The sequence below is a fragment of the Pangasianodon hypophthalmus genome, chromosome 6 (genome assembly GCF_027358585.1).
Source record: "Pangasianodon hypophthalmus isolate fPanHyp1 chromosome 6, fPanHyp1.pri, whole genome shotgun sequence".
Taxonomy (NCBI): domain Eukaryota; kingdom Metazoa; phylum Chordata; class Actinopteri; order Siluriformes; family Pangasiidae; genus Pangasianodon; species Pangasianodon hypophthalmus.
The window spans coordinates 11709772-11725754 of NC_069715.1; the positions used below are offsets into that span (position 1 = coordinate 11709772).

Genomic DNA, 15983 nt, shown 5'->3' on the forward strand with positions numbered 1-15983 from the left:
TGAGAATTTTCAAACAGTGGACACACTAGATAAAGAGCTCTCAGAGTGGAATGAATCAACCTTATTTCCCATTAAGACTTCTATTTTATTCATTTTCATCAATCCATTTTACAAGGGCTTGTTCTGAAAGGACACTTGTGTTTGTGTGGATAAGCAGAAACTGTCAGAAATGTTAAGGCAAAACTGAAAAGAAAAATCATTGTTTTCTGTATGGAGTTTTGCATGTTCTCCCTGGGTCCACATGTGTTCCCTCCAGGTTCCCACTTCCCAAACACATGTATGTAGATGCACTGGCTACACTAAACTGCCCCTAGGTGTGAGTGGGTGTGTGAAAGTGTGTATACATAGTGCCTGGATTGGATGTATTCCAGACTCATGCTCTGACTCTGGATTCACCATGACCCTGACCAGGACAAAGCAGTTACTGAAGATGAATAAATGAAATGCTTACCATTACCAAAACCCATGAGAGATAAGCCGACTGAACAGAAAAGTGGTCAGATTTGAGCAGGCTTTAGATAGTGACGTGTACCGTGTCATAATGATGCATGCACGCATGTAATCATATGTGTGTGTGTGTGTGTGTGTGTGTGGTCTCTGCTTGAGAGTAGGTTATGCTGGGCTGATATCTAGGGAGGTGATGGTGCTGCTATATTTGTGGGGCTGTCAGCCAAGGTTTAGGGGATGATGGGAGAAGCTGAGTGAGGGGGTAGGGGGAGGACTATTAGCACTAATGGAGAGAGAGTTTAATTAATAACTACTGTCCCCTTTCCCCATGACCTGATCTGTCCAGCCCAGGCTCCTAACAGAAGCAACTATTTTTCCATACACAAATACTGATGATTTCAAATATTTCTTGGATTTTTTAAGGACCATATATTATGTGAAGCAGACTGGAAGTAGAGATCAACCCAAAGAATAAAAAGTAGGTAAGAAAATAACTTTTTAAATATCACAAAAAAATAATTGAAATGCAAAGGCTTATCAGCATACTGAAGGAAATGGCACCACTGTTTTATAGTCCTCAAAGAGTAATAATGTTAAGAACTTGTTGGAAATTTAATGTTTTTGTGCTGTTGAGTTATGAGGGATGATGTGAATATGATTCTGTGATGTTATGGTATTTTATAACAATATTACAGAACCTATTGGGGTTTGCCCTGTTTCAGGAATATAGGAGTTTAGAAGAAGAAACTTGTTCATTTGTCTGGAGATACCAATGTTTAAAGAGTTGAAAAATCTAAGACGTAATTAACAGCATGTGTGCTCAGTTTTAACCGCAGTTCATTTTAGGTCAGCTTTAATATCATAAATTCCAGTTTAAAAACCACATTAAATACGTGACTAAACCTTAAACATTTTGAAATGACTTTCAGTGACTTTGCACTATCCTTACATTGAGACAAATGTATTTTATTACAAATATACAAGCAATATGATACAGTAGTTCCCATAGAGATGCACATATTTTCTAACTTGACCTAAAGACTGAAAGACTGTTCTTTTATCTTAAGCAATATATCTACTGACATTCCAGAGACTTGCAGAATCTAAGCCAAGGTGCACTGAATCGGTGGTAGATGATGGCACTTTACTAAGACATTTTATTTTGTTACTTGTGATAATTTATAATAAAATGAAAGGTTTCTATATATGAAGTAAATTAGAAGCGCTTTGCTTTCACAGCTCTTGAAGGACCTTTGTCCAAATGAACTTTTACTATATCCAACATTATTAGTATTTACTGGATTCTTCTTCAAAAACATAAATATAATTAGATTACAATAGAATTACATTTCCCACATATTTCACCTAAGAGTCCACACACATGCCTAGGCCCTTTATAGAAATTACTTATGTTACTTATCTTATTATTACTTACTACTTATGTTATGTTATTGTGCACTGATCTCAATTATTTCTTTGTCTGCATTGAGGAATCAGACACATTTTGGCCCTAGGGCCACACATAGGCTTCTGGATGAATGAGTGGGTAGGCCCTGATGTCAATGTTGTGGGACCTCTGCAGATGCCACCCAGTGATGGCTTCTCCCTGCCAGAGGGATCACATTTCTTTGGTAAGTAGGTCCATACTTAAATAAGCAAAGCTCTCTGCAACATGCTCTAATAATGAAGAAGTGATAATGGAATAAAGATGATTACAAAATCCAAGCCATTGGACATACCAGTGCTGTTATTTCTCTCATTTAAGTCACACAGAATCATAAATGGATATATGTATTATCTTTTTTTACTTTTTCAATATCAGTATGCAGTGTATCTGAAAATCATGTTTGTAAGTGACTCTGCTTTTTACGATCCAGCTACATGTAATAGATATAGAAATGAGACCGTCAGGTTAATAAGCAACCGTGGCAACCTTTGTTCCCCTTGGCATTACTGAGCCAAGATTTAAGTCATCCTGGAGCGGCTGGGTTTTATGAAAGGAGAGCTCTTTTCCAGCCGTGAAAAAGAAGGAGTTACTTTGATGAATTGAAAAATGTTCTCTGTTGGTCAGTTTTTGGCCCAGAGGCAGATGATTGGTGCCCACACTGGGTCCTGCTGAAATGTTCATGGGGCAGGAAAAGACTTCAGGTTGGTACAAAACATCTTGTATAGAGTCAGAAGGAGTAAATGGTAAATTTTATAATTAGTAACAGTGTAATTGAGGCGTAATGGGTAAGCGGTGTACAGAATGGTTTTGGGCCATCTTTATATTTTAGAGGGAGTCCTATGGATAGTTTTGTTACTAAATAACTATTGTTGAACATCAACAGATTGACTATAAAAAACCTGAAGTAACGAAAAATGTCTTTGCTTTTAGCGCATGTGCATATACTTTTATATTACATACGAGTGAATTATGTAGCCATATATGTCAATCAAGAGTAAATGTCTATTGATTAGCTGGCTTTCAGTGCAACTTGTGTGTACGTGATTAATTATTTCTGACTTTATTAGAGGGTATAGTGGACTCCGTCAAGTGCTGCATAATGTGAAATTTATATGTAAAGCTTTTCTGGGTAGAACTCTTAACAGCATGCTCTCCTACACTAGGAAATTTGTAACAATACACATGATTCAATTCATATGAAAAGTTTAAGGTTAGAATTAGGAGTGGGGTTAGTATTTGTTTTACCTTTTCTTATGACTTAATTTGTATGAAATCAAGCAAACCATTTCCAATCGTGTTGCCCATGCTTGAGAAAATTTGTTTTTAAAACTCTACTGAGCGGTGGTGCTAGTGCTACTTCTGTTAAGTGAATAGGTAACAGTACTACTGTTTGTTGTAGTTTTGCTAATTACTGCTTTGATATAGGGTACATTAACACTGTGTGCCTATCTCCATGCTGTTAACTTGAGCTTCGTAGTTTGATGACATGTGTAAACTGACAGCCTGCCATTGTCTCCTCCTCTTTCAGATATTCTGGCAGAGCAGAGCAGCCCTCTGCTTCAGGACCAGGAGGTCTTGCCTTTCGGCAGCTATCCAGGCATGCAGTACTCCACAATGGAGCAATCCATGTCCTCGCCATCGTACTACTCCAATCAGCACTACTATCCCCAGTACAGCACAGAGGAGTGGTGCTCTCAGTCCTCCATGCTGGAATTGAGGAAGGGCCCACTGGAGGGGAGCTTTGAGGCAGAAATCGAGGAGCCAACCCCTGTTGTTCCCACTGTATATAAGAGACCCAGACATGCTGCCCATTCAGGCAGGTTCAAAGGAGAAGAACTATGTGTGGTGTGCGGGGACAAAGCCTCGGGGTACCACTATAACGCTCTCACATGTGAAGGATGTAAAGGTGAAGAACAAAGATTGCTTTGTTGGTTTGAGATGAGCTTATGGCATAATGTTTGTTGCTGTATTTCATCAACCCACTAGAATTTGTGGATGTATACACCTATTACCACTAACCTTTCTGTATTTCAATCACTCCACTGTATTATCTGTAGCCTTCCTTTTTAGAAGTATCATGTCAAATTTATATGTCTATTTCAGCCACCAGTTCCAGTTCCTCTAAATTCCTCACTTGTACTAAATGTATAATCCTAGTACATCTTCGCAGCACATTTCAGACAGTAACCCAGCCCCATAACTCTGACGCAGTATATGACATATGACCCCATGATCCAATTTTAGCTCTTTGAAAAAGCCTTGGCTGAATGACTGCCAGTGTAATTCCACCTGTGCATGGACAATGCCCAAAGGGCAGCCACTGTGCTGTACTCTCCAAGTCCCAGAGGCTTGATGTTCCCTCACGCCCAGTCTAGATTTGGTTCCCTCTCAGCTTTCTGCTGAATAATGACGCAGGCAACTGGAGCCTCGTGCTTCCATGCAATGTTAATGTGTGTCATTGTGTTCATCAGCTCATGCTAGAATGTGTAATTACTTGTCCAAGAAGCATTGGACTGCAGAGGTCTGATGCCTGGAACTAGGCATGGAGCAGTACTCTGTTACAGCATCATGTGTTACTTACACTGAAATACACTAATCATTTAAAGAAAGCATTGTCAAGGTCATATAGATGCATTGTCTGTTTGTTGTCTCAAGCTATTGTCTTATCTTACAAACAAAAAATGATGTATTACTTAATGTACCATCTGGCAGTCAGATGTTTCATCTAAAGTTTCATCTAAATTTTTTTCAAATAAAAGCTTGCATACCCTAGTTGTTATATAATGTCATATATTGCTTTCTTGCAGGGTTTTTCAGAAGAAGTATAACAAAGAATGCAGTATATAAGTGTAAAAGTGGAGGGAACTGTGAGATGGATATGTACATGCGCAGAAAGTGCCAAGAGTGCCGACTCCGGAAGTGCAAGGAGATGGGAATGCTTGCAGAATGTGAGTACAATAAATGCAACGAGAACAAAAACTTCTCCCATGGCCAACACATATCCACTAGTTAATAACAAAGATATTTTGTATTGATGTTTAAATGAACCTTTATAAGATAATGGTAAAACAAACTTGAGTCTCTAAATTTTAGTATTATTTTATAGAGATGTTCAGCCACAGTGTACCCCAACTGCTCACTTCTACCTCATAACATTATATCATACCACCATATCACTAACTGACAGTCAGACTGTGGACACTGGCTGAGATAAAACAGATAGTTATTATTGTAGAATCAGGAGCTAATACACTGCAACTGAGAGACAAAAAGTCTGACAATCCTGAAAAGTGTGACTATAAGGTTCAAAAATGACAAAAGAAGGCTTATTTAAAGGCTCATTTACATTTCCAAATGTGAAAACTTACTATCCACTAACTGTATGGAAAAATCTCATCCATTCATCTTCATTAACCACTTTATCCTGGTCGGGGTTGCAGAGCCTATCCGGGGAGCCTTGGGCATAAGGGGGGAATACACCTTGGATTGGATGCCAGTCTATCACAGGGCACCATTTACACACATACACACATAGGGGCAATTAAGAGTAGCTAATCCACCTACCAGCATAACCTTAGGAGGTGGAAGGAAACCGGAGAACTTGGATGAATTCCACAGTGACACTGGGAGAACAAGTAAAACTCTGCATAGACAGTAACCTGAACTCAGGATCGAACAAGGAACCCTGACATTTTGAAGGGGCAACACTCCCTGCTGCACACAATGGAAAATCATTTATCTAATACTTATACTCTTTCACATAAGGTTAAACCTAGAGATTTGTCTCTCTAGATCCCTACAAGAGTGTTTCCCAATCAGAGAGGATTCTAAGTGGAAAATCTGTAGGATGCTAAGAACCTTTAACTATCCAAAGAACCCTCGAAAACCTATTTTTTCTAAAAGTGTAAAAATGTGAATGTGTGAATGGAAGTGTGGAATCACTTATGATTCCTTGGAGCTGAGAAGCCCAACTGAGAATGTGCCCGAATATTGAGTTTTAATGGAATAAAAGAACAGCTGGCAGGAAGGGTAGGTTGGATGAATGCATTCTTATGGGCTTCCCAGTGATGAAGCATAATTAGGCACGCTGCAGTGCAGGGAGCTGTCAGGTAGAGTGAAGAGCAGGCTGTACTCAGCTCCTGTTGCTCATAAATAGTGCATTAACGTTTATATAAATATTGCAGGCATTCTGCGTTCAGTCTGTTCCCACTGTGTGTCCAGTCAAACAGTTGCTAATCTGGCCTGGAGTGTGTCCAAAGTCTGTCCTACAGTCTTTTCTTATTCACTGAAGGGGCATTTCCTTGAAGCTCACTCATGTACCTGAAACAGTAACACCAAATGCAATCTTGTATGTGTTAGCTTTCAACAAGTCAACACCTACTGTTCAAACGACAGAAAAATCTGCAAAGTGAATATACTTTTAAAAGTGAAAGAAATGTTGCTAAATATAAAAAAATTTATAAAAAATCACAAAACAGTATAATACTACACCATATTTGGCATGACCACCCTTTTTCAGGAAAACTGCCTCAATGCTGTAAAATACCCCACTGTGCAGTTTTATAAAGTAAATGATTGATAGGTAGTTCTTCAGCAGACTTTGGCTATTGCTTGCTTTTGTCTCTGCATGTCCCAGACATCCTCAATGAAAAAAAAAAACCTTTACTGTGCTGAATGTAAGTGGGAAGAAATATGTGGGTGACACACTGAGAAGAAATGTTTATACTAGTCGTCACATTGAGTTGTTTACAGCACTCAGGTCTTTTCCTTCAGTGATGTAGTGGTATCTGGATAGGTGGGTGTACTGTGCTTCCTAAGGGATCCCCACACTAACATGTTTGCATCCAGGCATCTTGAACACACAACTTCCACATATGCTCTACCTTAAGCTGGTCTGAAAGTCTTCCATAAAATATAAATAAGAAAATATACTACAATGTATAACAAAATACAAGCTGCGCCTTCAGTTTTGTCTATTTTACACTGCACACAGTACTTCCCTGTGTGCTGTAAATTGTTTGCACTACTGAATTTTTAGCCTGCTAAAACATGTAGTATTACATATTATTAAATAAGGTAATAAGATACAGCTCTCTGTTATCCTCTGTATTCACGGTCAATATGCTCATTAACTCATACGGTATACTCGAATATCAAAATTTGTCACAATGTAATGCCGACAAGAGGGATTCTCTCTGAAAATAGCCAACGCAGCTAAAAGTACTGAGCTTTTTTCTCTTTGCTCTTAACCAGGGGTTCATCCTCTTAAATTCCTCTATCTACAGGTCTGGTCACGCATTGTTGTTTTTGCCTCAGTAATTGAAGATGCTATAAAACATTATGAACTGTATTTGTTTCTAACTTACCTAGCTGACTAACATTAGCTAACTGTCTTAGCCTAACTAGCCAGAAGATTTTTAGCTACCTCAGACAACTACAGACTACCAGTCTGCTTAATATGTACACATAGCTTCTTAGTGCCTTGACCAGTTTGAGCTGGTTCCTCTCTATGGATCACTGCTCTTTATGTTACTAATGCTGCCATACGAAGCTTTACACTTGTTTGTACATTCAAGTCATTCAGTTCACATGATTTGTTGTGTTGGCTTCATTTAATTGCTTCATTTAAGGGTGCTAAAGATAAGCTAGTTGCTAGTTACGTATGGAGTCCTGGTGACTGAAAAAGAATAATATTAGAAAGTGACAAAATTTTAAAAGAGCACTCTAGTTGTACAGCTTGTGATTGGTGTCTGTCTCTGTGGCTACAGTCAAAATCAAGCACAAAGTGGATACAGACAGAGGCATAACTCTTGCTGTGTTTAAGACGGCATACAGTAAATCACTATCCTTAGAGGTAACTGCATACTGTCTACCTGTGTTTATGGACCAGTACATAACTGCCTTAGGTTTGACTGACTTCCTACCAGAGCCCATAACAGGCACATAACCACTCAGTACTGTGCATGAAAAAAACAAGTAAATTGATGGATCGACTGGTCTGGGTCTTCTCAACATGTCTACATAGTTATTAATTTATGGTACACTCTGTTTTGATTGGTCTGTTGTAACCAGGTTTGCTAACAGAGATCCAGTGCAAGTCCAAAAGACTGAGGAAAAACCCCAAAGCCTCATCGGAAGATGGTACGGGAGACGATACAGAGCTAGGAGACAGTGGAGATGCTAAGCAGGTCACATCCACAACAAAAACCTTAAAAGTGAGTACATAATTTAAAAATTGATGTACAGTATAATATATACTTTACATCCAGCAGCACATGGACAGCAATCTCTAATTTAAGGGTATTTACATCTTAAATGGTCATTCATGCACATGCACAAACATCTGGGTTTATTACACTGTAACGTAACTAATTCAAGTCAAAAGTTATACCTATTTTTAAAGAATCATTAAAGAGGCACAAGTTCAGTCACTGACTTCCTGGTAGCAATGTCTATCTGGGAAAGAATTCCTCTGATAGACTTAAACCAAGAGGAACACTGCTGATATGAATTACTTTGCATATTATCTTTTATTACCAGAACTTTTATTACTAAAACTTTTTATTACTTGTATTATCTTTTACTCCTCTTTATCCTAGGAAAAAGTGGAACTAAGTCAAGACCAGCAGGCTTTACTAAGTTATATTCTTGAGGCATACAACAAACATCGTATTCCTCCAGATATGGCCAAGAAACTGGTACTTTATTCTAAGAAGATATTGTATTTTCAATATTCTAAGAAGATATTGTATTTTCAATTATTAATGAATTATGTAAAAACTGTTAACCTTACAGTAGGCTGTAAATGAACTTAACACCTACAAACTGCATTCTTCTTACATTTATTGAATGTATTAATTTAAGACTTTAACCTCTGCTACTGCTAAAGTCAGTAAATGGCTACAGAGCCAAACCTATGCTCAGTAAATGTTTAGCCACAGTTTGAGTATGGTTATGTAAGCCCTGTTAACAGCTCTTACCACCATAAAACATCTACAGTAGTAATTTGCTTAAGTGTCCAACTTTTTACAGCTCCAAGAACAGTTCAGCACAGAGGAGAACTTCCTCCTTTTGACCGAGATGGCAACCAGCCATGTTCAGGTCCTGGTCGAGTTCACTAAAAACATCCCAGGTCAGGATACTTTTAAGGATATCAACAAACAAATCTAGTCAACAGTAGTTTTATATTTGTTATAGCAATTTCAATTGACAATTGAGTGACACACTGATAAAAGTTTCTTGTAGTAACTTCTTGATGATCTGTGAGCAGGTTTCCAGTCTCTGGACCACGAAGATCAGATTGCTCTACTAAAGGGTTCAGCAGTTGAGGCCATGTTCCTGCGTTCAGCCCAGGCCTTCACCAGGAAGATGCCTCATGGACACACAGAGATGCTGGAGGAGCGAATAAGAAAGAGTGGTAGGTTCCCTTTATCATGCACAACATTCTAGGATAAGACTGTCAGGACTCATATCATAGCTGTGAAGTGCTTTAAATATATTTCAAATGTAACTATTTATTTTCTTCTTTACTGTAAAAAAATGTTCTGTAAAATTACAGTAATATACTGGCAGCAGGGTTCCCACCTGTTTACCATAATTTTTACATTGTCTATCCTGTGTTTTACATTGTCTATCCTGTGTGAATTACAGGTTCTTACCATTGTATTAAAAAACATTAAAATACCATGAATTTCAATAAATATAGTAAAATACTGGCAGCAGGGTTCAACAGCTCAAAGGTAGCTATGCAGGGATTAAGTTGGAATGAATGAGTAGTATTATAATATCACCTAAGTCACTAATATTAACTACTAATGAATACTGGGGAATTACTCAGTAAGTCTAAATAAAGTAATGGCTTGGTAGTTCTTTATGAAGTCTGAATCTGGAGAACTACTAGGTAACTAGTCATCAGTCATGAATTGTCAAGTGTTACAGTACTTGCAGATCATCATTAATTCCGAAGGTAGGAAACAGTAACACTTAAGTCTTTAACTTCATTAACTCCTAAGGAAGGACACAGTGACATTTTTTTCATTATCTAACATATACAAATTACTTACTCATTCAGCAATATCAGGAAAGGATATCTCAAAATCTATGGAGGTAAGACACATACACAAAGTAGAAGGCTACTCTGCATCAGTCTTTCTTCAATAGGTAGGTAAGACAGAATTTGAGGAGCTGATGTGATTAATAATTATTCAGTAGTTAGCCAGTAGTTCTCCAGGAGATATGTAAGATACAGTAATTATTTCTTAGTTCATAATGAACTACCAATTCACTGTCTAATTACACAGTATTCATTTGTAGATAATCCTAGTGACTTAGCTATTAATATAGTACTAGTTTTTGTTGTTGTTGTTCCTGCTTAGTCCCTGCATAGCTACCTGTCAGTTAAAGAGCAGTATTGTAAATTGTTACCCTGAACTGGCATTAGGCTGCTTAACTTGACAGCATTGTTCATGTGTTTATACAGTCTAACATTGATGTTAGCTGCTAATAAGCAATAAATGAGCATTAAATTAAAAGGAAATGCTAGAATAAACCTAGAACACCATACTTGCCTCCTTAGATGCCATTCATAAAGGTTAACATAAATAATGTATCAGTCTGGCCTAATTAAGGAACCTAAGAAATTTGCTTTCTCTTTATTATCTAGAGGTATAAATTACAAATGACATAAATTTCCCAGAACTCTGGATACAACACACTGTGTTCAGGTGGAAATGTAAATGGAGATTCCAATTCAGCATGTTAGTATTTATCACTACACGCAAACTTCATAGTGTTCTGTGCATAACAAAGACTTCATGGTTGAGATACAAAAGGAAAGACATTAAAAGGCATTTGATTTACAGCAGAATGTATTGTACACCATCTCTTGTGTGATGGCTAGTATGACAAAATTAGTCTGGTGTGAGTCATGGAGCAGAATTCCCAAAATTAGCTTTAATTATGACAAAATATTTGAAAACAGACCAAACTCATTGTCATATAAATATTAAATTCATGACCACGCCAGCCAAAACAGATAGTAGATACTAGCCCTTATTCATCAAAAATGTAATCTTTTGTGTATCTGGTTGGAGTGTGTGTGTGTGTGTGTGAGTGTTCCATTTTAACAACCTGAAAAATGTTTGTTTTGCAATTAAATATATCATCAGTGGGTATAACAAGTATAGTTAGTAGCATAGGAATAACAAGAAAAACAGTAAATATATTTGTAAATCACAATTTCACACACAAGAACCTTGCACTGAAATACAGGTAGAGAGGTTAGTGTCAACATGTCATTTGTAAATGTGAATCAGAGGTGCAGATGTGGATAGTTATCAGTTCATTCAGTTGAGTAATAGACTTATTTGCGTAAAGAGGCATCATAAAGTGCTGGCCTGGATGTAAATATGGTTGGATATAATGGTTAAATTTTGAGGTTATTATATAATTTCATATCAATACTAAAACAAACCAGATGCAGTTACGTTAGTTTATTGTTTGATTAATTATTTTCAGAGCTTAATTTCTTGATATGTACTAAGGATTTATTTATGTATTTGGGTTGGAAACTTGGCTCACTTATATTTATAAATAAAGTGTAAATTAATGGCCTTAATAAAAAAAAAAAAAAAAAAAAAGGCACATTTACATAACTGTCTTTTCTTTTTTTTCAGACAGTTCTTATTATTGGCTCACTATCACAAAACATGCAAAAATTAGGCCTTGTTTCATGTAAACTAGATGTATATGAGGGTAATATGGGGCCATAATTACATGACCTGTAAATAAGGGAATAGCTGGAGGGAGCTTGCGTTCACACAGCTGAAGCTGATTCATCATTTGTGTTCGAATCACAGCTCATTTTGATGTCATGTCATGAATCAAATGCAGACGATTTGCTCATCTGTGCACTTCCATTTGTGCTCGATTTTACTCAACTTGACAAATAAGAGCCAATGTGTTTTAAAGCTCACTTGAGAGTGCAGCAAAATGCTTTCCCAGCTCTGAATCAGTTGAATTTAAAAATCACACTTCAGCTTTGTCAGTCCTTTGGTGGGTGATGGAGTGCTGTCATCTCAGTGTTATTGATATTTCTATACTGCGAATGCACTGCAGAAGCAACTGTCACTCTGTCCCTCTGTAAGAGCTCAGAAATATTCACACCAAAGGCCATCCAAAGAGAAAAAGAAAGCCTCTGTCTAAAGAGGCCATTGTTCTCTATCTAAACATCGAGAGCTCTATTGTCCCTCTCTCTGCCTCTCTGCGCTCCTGACATTTCTCTGGTTTGAAGGGTCTTTGATGTGCCTGTGTATGCAGAGTCTTTTTCTCCATCCCTCTCTTTGGGAAAGCTGGTGACAAATGTTATCCCTCAATCTGAAAGGTTTTGAATAGATATCTGAAAGAAGAAGCATCTAGTGATGATTGCATCTCTGAGTAAAAAAAGACAGCACTCTCTAACATGCATTTCAGCATCCTGAGCCATTAGTATCAGAAAGATTGGCCCTTATACAAGACTTTTTGTTTCTATATGTAAATATTTAATTATAAGAATCCCTGCAACACTAATTTTCCCAAGGAGTTAAAATGAATTGAGTTTCACCTCACAGAATATAATGACCTTTCACTGAGGGTTTTCCCTGATTGGCTGATTCGAACAGGAGATCATCTCCTGGCTCTTCACACTGAATGCTTTACATCAAAATAGAGCTCTCAGCTCTCATACCCAACAAAGAATAATAATTACACCAATGATAACGATAAAGACAAAGACCTCACACAAAGCAGGCAAGGCCTTCAAAACAAGCTCCAAATGGATGGGTGTTTCTGAGAATCCCACTGAATGTGGAAACACATGCAGCTGTGCATGTGAACGCCAGATTCAGCCAGATTCAGCCAGACTCAGCCCTGTGTTTGGAAACAAAGCTTGTTTCATGGCTCTTACTGATTTGCAACAATCTTCATAATAATCTTCTTCAACCGGTAATGGTTTTAAATTCAAATATTCAGTCTTTCAGTAAATATTTCTGTATGTGAATTCGTATGCTGGCAGAAAATTTTTAAAAATTAATTTTTTTTTTTTTGGGAAGCCATAACTTAATCATTAGGCACACATATTCTGTATGCTGAAAACAACCTGGAGTAAATAAATTGTGTAAATATTAGTGAGACAGGCTCTTCTGTTATGACCGTTTTATATGTGATGGATTACACTGCCTCCTGGTGGTCTACTAAATTGTTCTTCAAAGATACTCATTACACTTGAAACTACTTAATTGATTCATTTTGGCCTGTTGATGGATTGATTAACTGTTTTAGAATTGATGTCACTATAAATATCTCACGGATCCTATTGTTAAATTTAGGAATAGTCAGGGCTGGAAAACACTTGAATAATTGTACTTTGTTACTGTAATTAAGATTTGTACTTTACCTAAATATTATTAATTGAATATTTGTACTCTTATTCAAGCAAATTTACAAGAAAAAAAACATATTTTTTACTTTTTACATTTTCATTTTGACTTAGTAGTTTTTTCTTCTATTTTTTTCTCTTGCCCAGCTGTTGTGTTTTCACTCTTTAAAATTTGTATGCTTTTTTAAGACATCCAATCAAATTCAGATCAGTGTCAAATGAAACTGCACACAGCTATACTAATGGGTCCCTTTCACAAAGACAGGTACACTCACCAGCCACATTATAAGGAACACTACATCTCAAATCAGGCAATCATGTGGCAGCAGAGCAATGCATAAAATCATGCAGATACAGGTCAAGAGCTCCAGTTAATATTCACATCAAACATCAGAATGGGAAAAAAAGTGATCTTGGTGAATTTGTCAGTGATATGGTTGCTGGTGCCAGATGGGCTGGTTTGAGTATTTCAGAATTTGCTGATCTCCTGGGATTTTCTCACACATCAGTCTCTAGAGTTTACACAGAATTGTGTGGAAAACAAACCCATCCAGTTCTCTGTTGATAACAATAAGGTAGAATGTAGAGACTTTTGGCCTTTTGACTCCATTAGTTTTGTTACGGTTTCCCTGAACTTTTTCCACCCCTGGGAATATTAGAATTAGTGCAAGACCAGGATGTGAATTCTTATCTTCCTGCTTTCTTGGTTCTGCTGATTCGCCTCATGACCTCATGGTGTTTTGCTTTGTGTTCCTGGTGACGGAAGACTATTCTGATTAATGTGGCCATTGCTCAGTGGGCCCTGATGTAGGACATCAGGCTTCTCTAGAAACACCTGCCTCTTAAGAAATGCCCAGAAACTACATCTAAAGCTTGTTAAAATGTGGGTTACACAATGAGATATTGAACTTGAGTCTTACATAATGCTAACGTAACTCAAATAAAAATGAGAAACTGTTTTTTTACTGTCTTGTTTAAAAGCAGGTTGCATTTATCTGAGGGGCTTTAACATGTTTATGGAATACAACTTAGGCCAAGTTGAACAATTACTGGTTAGGAATAAAGCCAGGCTTCACTGTGTTCATCACTGTATCAACCTGTCTCTTTGCTGCTTTTTCTTTTTTTCACCACAGGGATGTCTGAGAAGTTCATTGTCCCCATGTTCAACTTTTATAAAAGTATTGGGGGGCTGCAGATGATGCAAGAGGAACATGCTCTCCTCACAGCCATCACTATTCTGTCTCCAGGTCTGTAAACGCCTGTCAAACAATCGCCTAGTGAGTCATTAATGGCTGAGCTGAAATTCCTTCTTCCTCCAGCCACATTGTGTCATCGCCAGGTTGATGATGTCACATATAATTAATTTTGTGGAAAATGCTGGAGAAATATCATTATTAATTATTTGTTATTTAATGGTTTTCTAAGCCTTCTTTAGCTTTATGTTGCCACATATTTACATGTCTAGTTATCCACTGCACTGTGATAACATGAAAAGGGTTCATATATGCAACATGTCATTCATGAGGTTTAAACATTATGAGACTATTTGTTTAAATAGTTAATAATAAACGAAGGGAGGAAATTCAAGTTTCCCTTCCCTGCCAACTTTTCCTTATTGTTTCCTTCAAGTAACTTTATGCAAATTAACCATATTTCTAGAATAAGTTTTATCTCACAGAATCTGCATGTAGAGACTGATTTATTATCATGCACAGTAAAGTTGGGTATGCTGTCAAAGTAACTGAGCTGATTGAGAAATGTTATATTTGCTATTGTATTGCATCTCATTGATTTTAAATACCATAGATCCATGTGTATCCTATTTTTGGTGCAATATCCTCTACTGTCTGAAACACTTCTAGTGCAATAGTGATGGAAAAACATATAGTTGGTACTAGGATCTATGACTGTGCCTAAAAATGCAGAAATGAGAACTGGTTAAATAATACCCAGCTACTATACAGTATTCAGTCATTATGATTTTTGCATCACTATTTACATTATATACAGTGCTTTGCATAAATATTCACACCTAGAACATTTCCCCGTTTGATAGATTTACAAGCTGGAACTGAAATGGAAGGTTTGAAATGTGAAAATCAAATTATGATTTAGGCAACTCTTAAGTGAGTCCTGACACTGTTTTTGTTCTGGTAGACCGGCCATATATTAAGGACCAGAAGGCTGTGGAGCTACTCCAGGAAGCCATGCTAGAGGTGCTGAGTAAGTTCTGCAAGCTGAAGCACCCTCAGGAGCCACAGCATTTCGCCCGGCTGCTGGGCCGGCTGACCGAGCTGCGCACTCTGCATCACCACCATGCTGAGATGCTAGAGTCATGGCGCATGAGTGACCACAAGTTTAACCCATTGCTTTGCGAGATCTGGGATGTACAGTGACTCTGCAAGGGGAGGGAGAAGGAAGCGAGACAAACTTTTAATATGCTGCCAAAGATAGGGTTTTAGTTCCTGGGAGTTAAGGTGATGTAATATTGAATGCAATAAATATTATATTGTCATCTATCACTAAAATGCTTAAGGAATGAGCTATGTATGATATAATTGCAAAATAAATATGATTGTTCATATTTGTGTGGATTTTTATATTGTTTGTTATAAAATTATTTTTTTTTTATTATTTGTATGATTGGTAGCAGTAATCACCTAGTTATAGCAATAG

General features: G+C 37.3%; 1 protein-coding gene across 5 annotated transcripts; it reads left to right on the forward strand.

Annotated features, from left to right (window-relative positions):
- The first annotated feature begins 619 nt into the window (after positions 1-619).
- On the forward strand, positions 620-15891 carry nr1h4 (nuclear receptor subfamily 1, group H, member 4). Of its 5 annotated transcripts, none has more exons than XM_026926918.3 (10): positions 620-929; positions 1938-2078; positions 3423-3800; positions 4702-4842; positions 7967-8109; positions 8494-8592; positions 8927-9026; positions 9165-9311; positions 14441-14554; positions 15465-15891. In XM_026926918.3, the coding sequence occupies exons 2-10, from the start codon at positions 1982-1984 to the stop codon at positions 15701-15703; spliced, it is 1458 nt and encodes a 485-aa protein (XP_026782719.1). In that variant the 5' UTR covers positions 620-929; positions 1938-1981; the 3' UTR covers positions 15704-15891. The 5 variants fall into 5 exon arrangements, with proteins under 5 accessions (XP_026782719.1, XP_034160862.1, XP_026782718.1 ...); XM_034304971.2 differs by having other exon boundaries at positions 1945-2078; XM_026926917.3 differs by having other exon boundaries at positions 620-925.
- Positions 15892-15983: the final 92 nt, after the last annotated feature.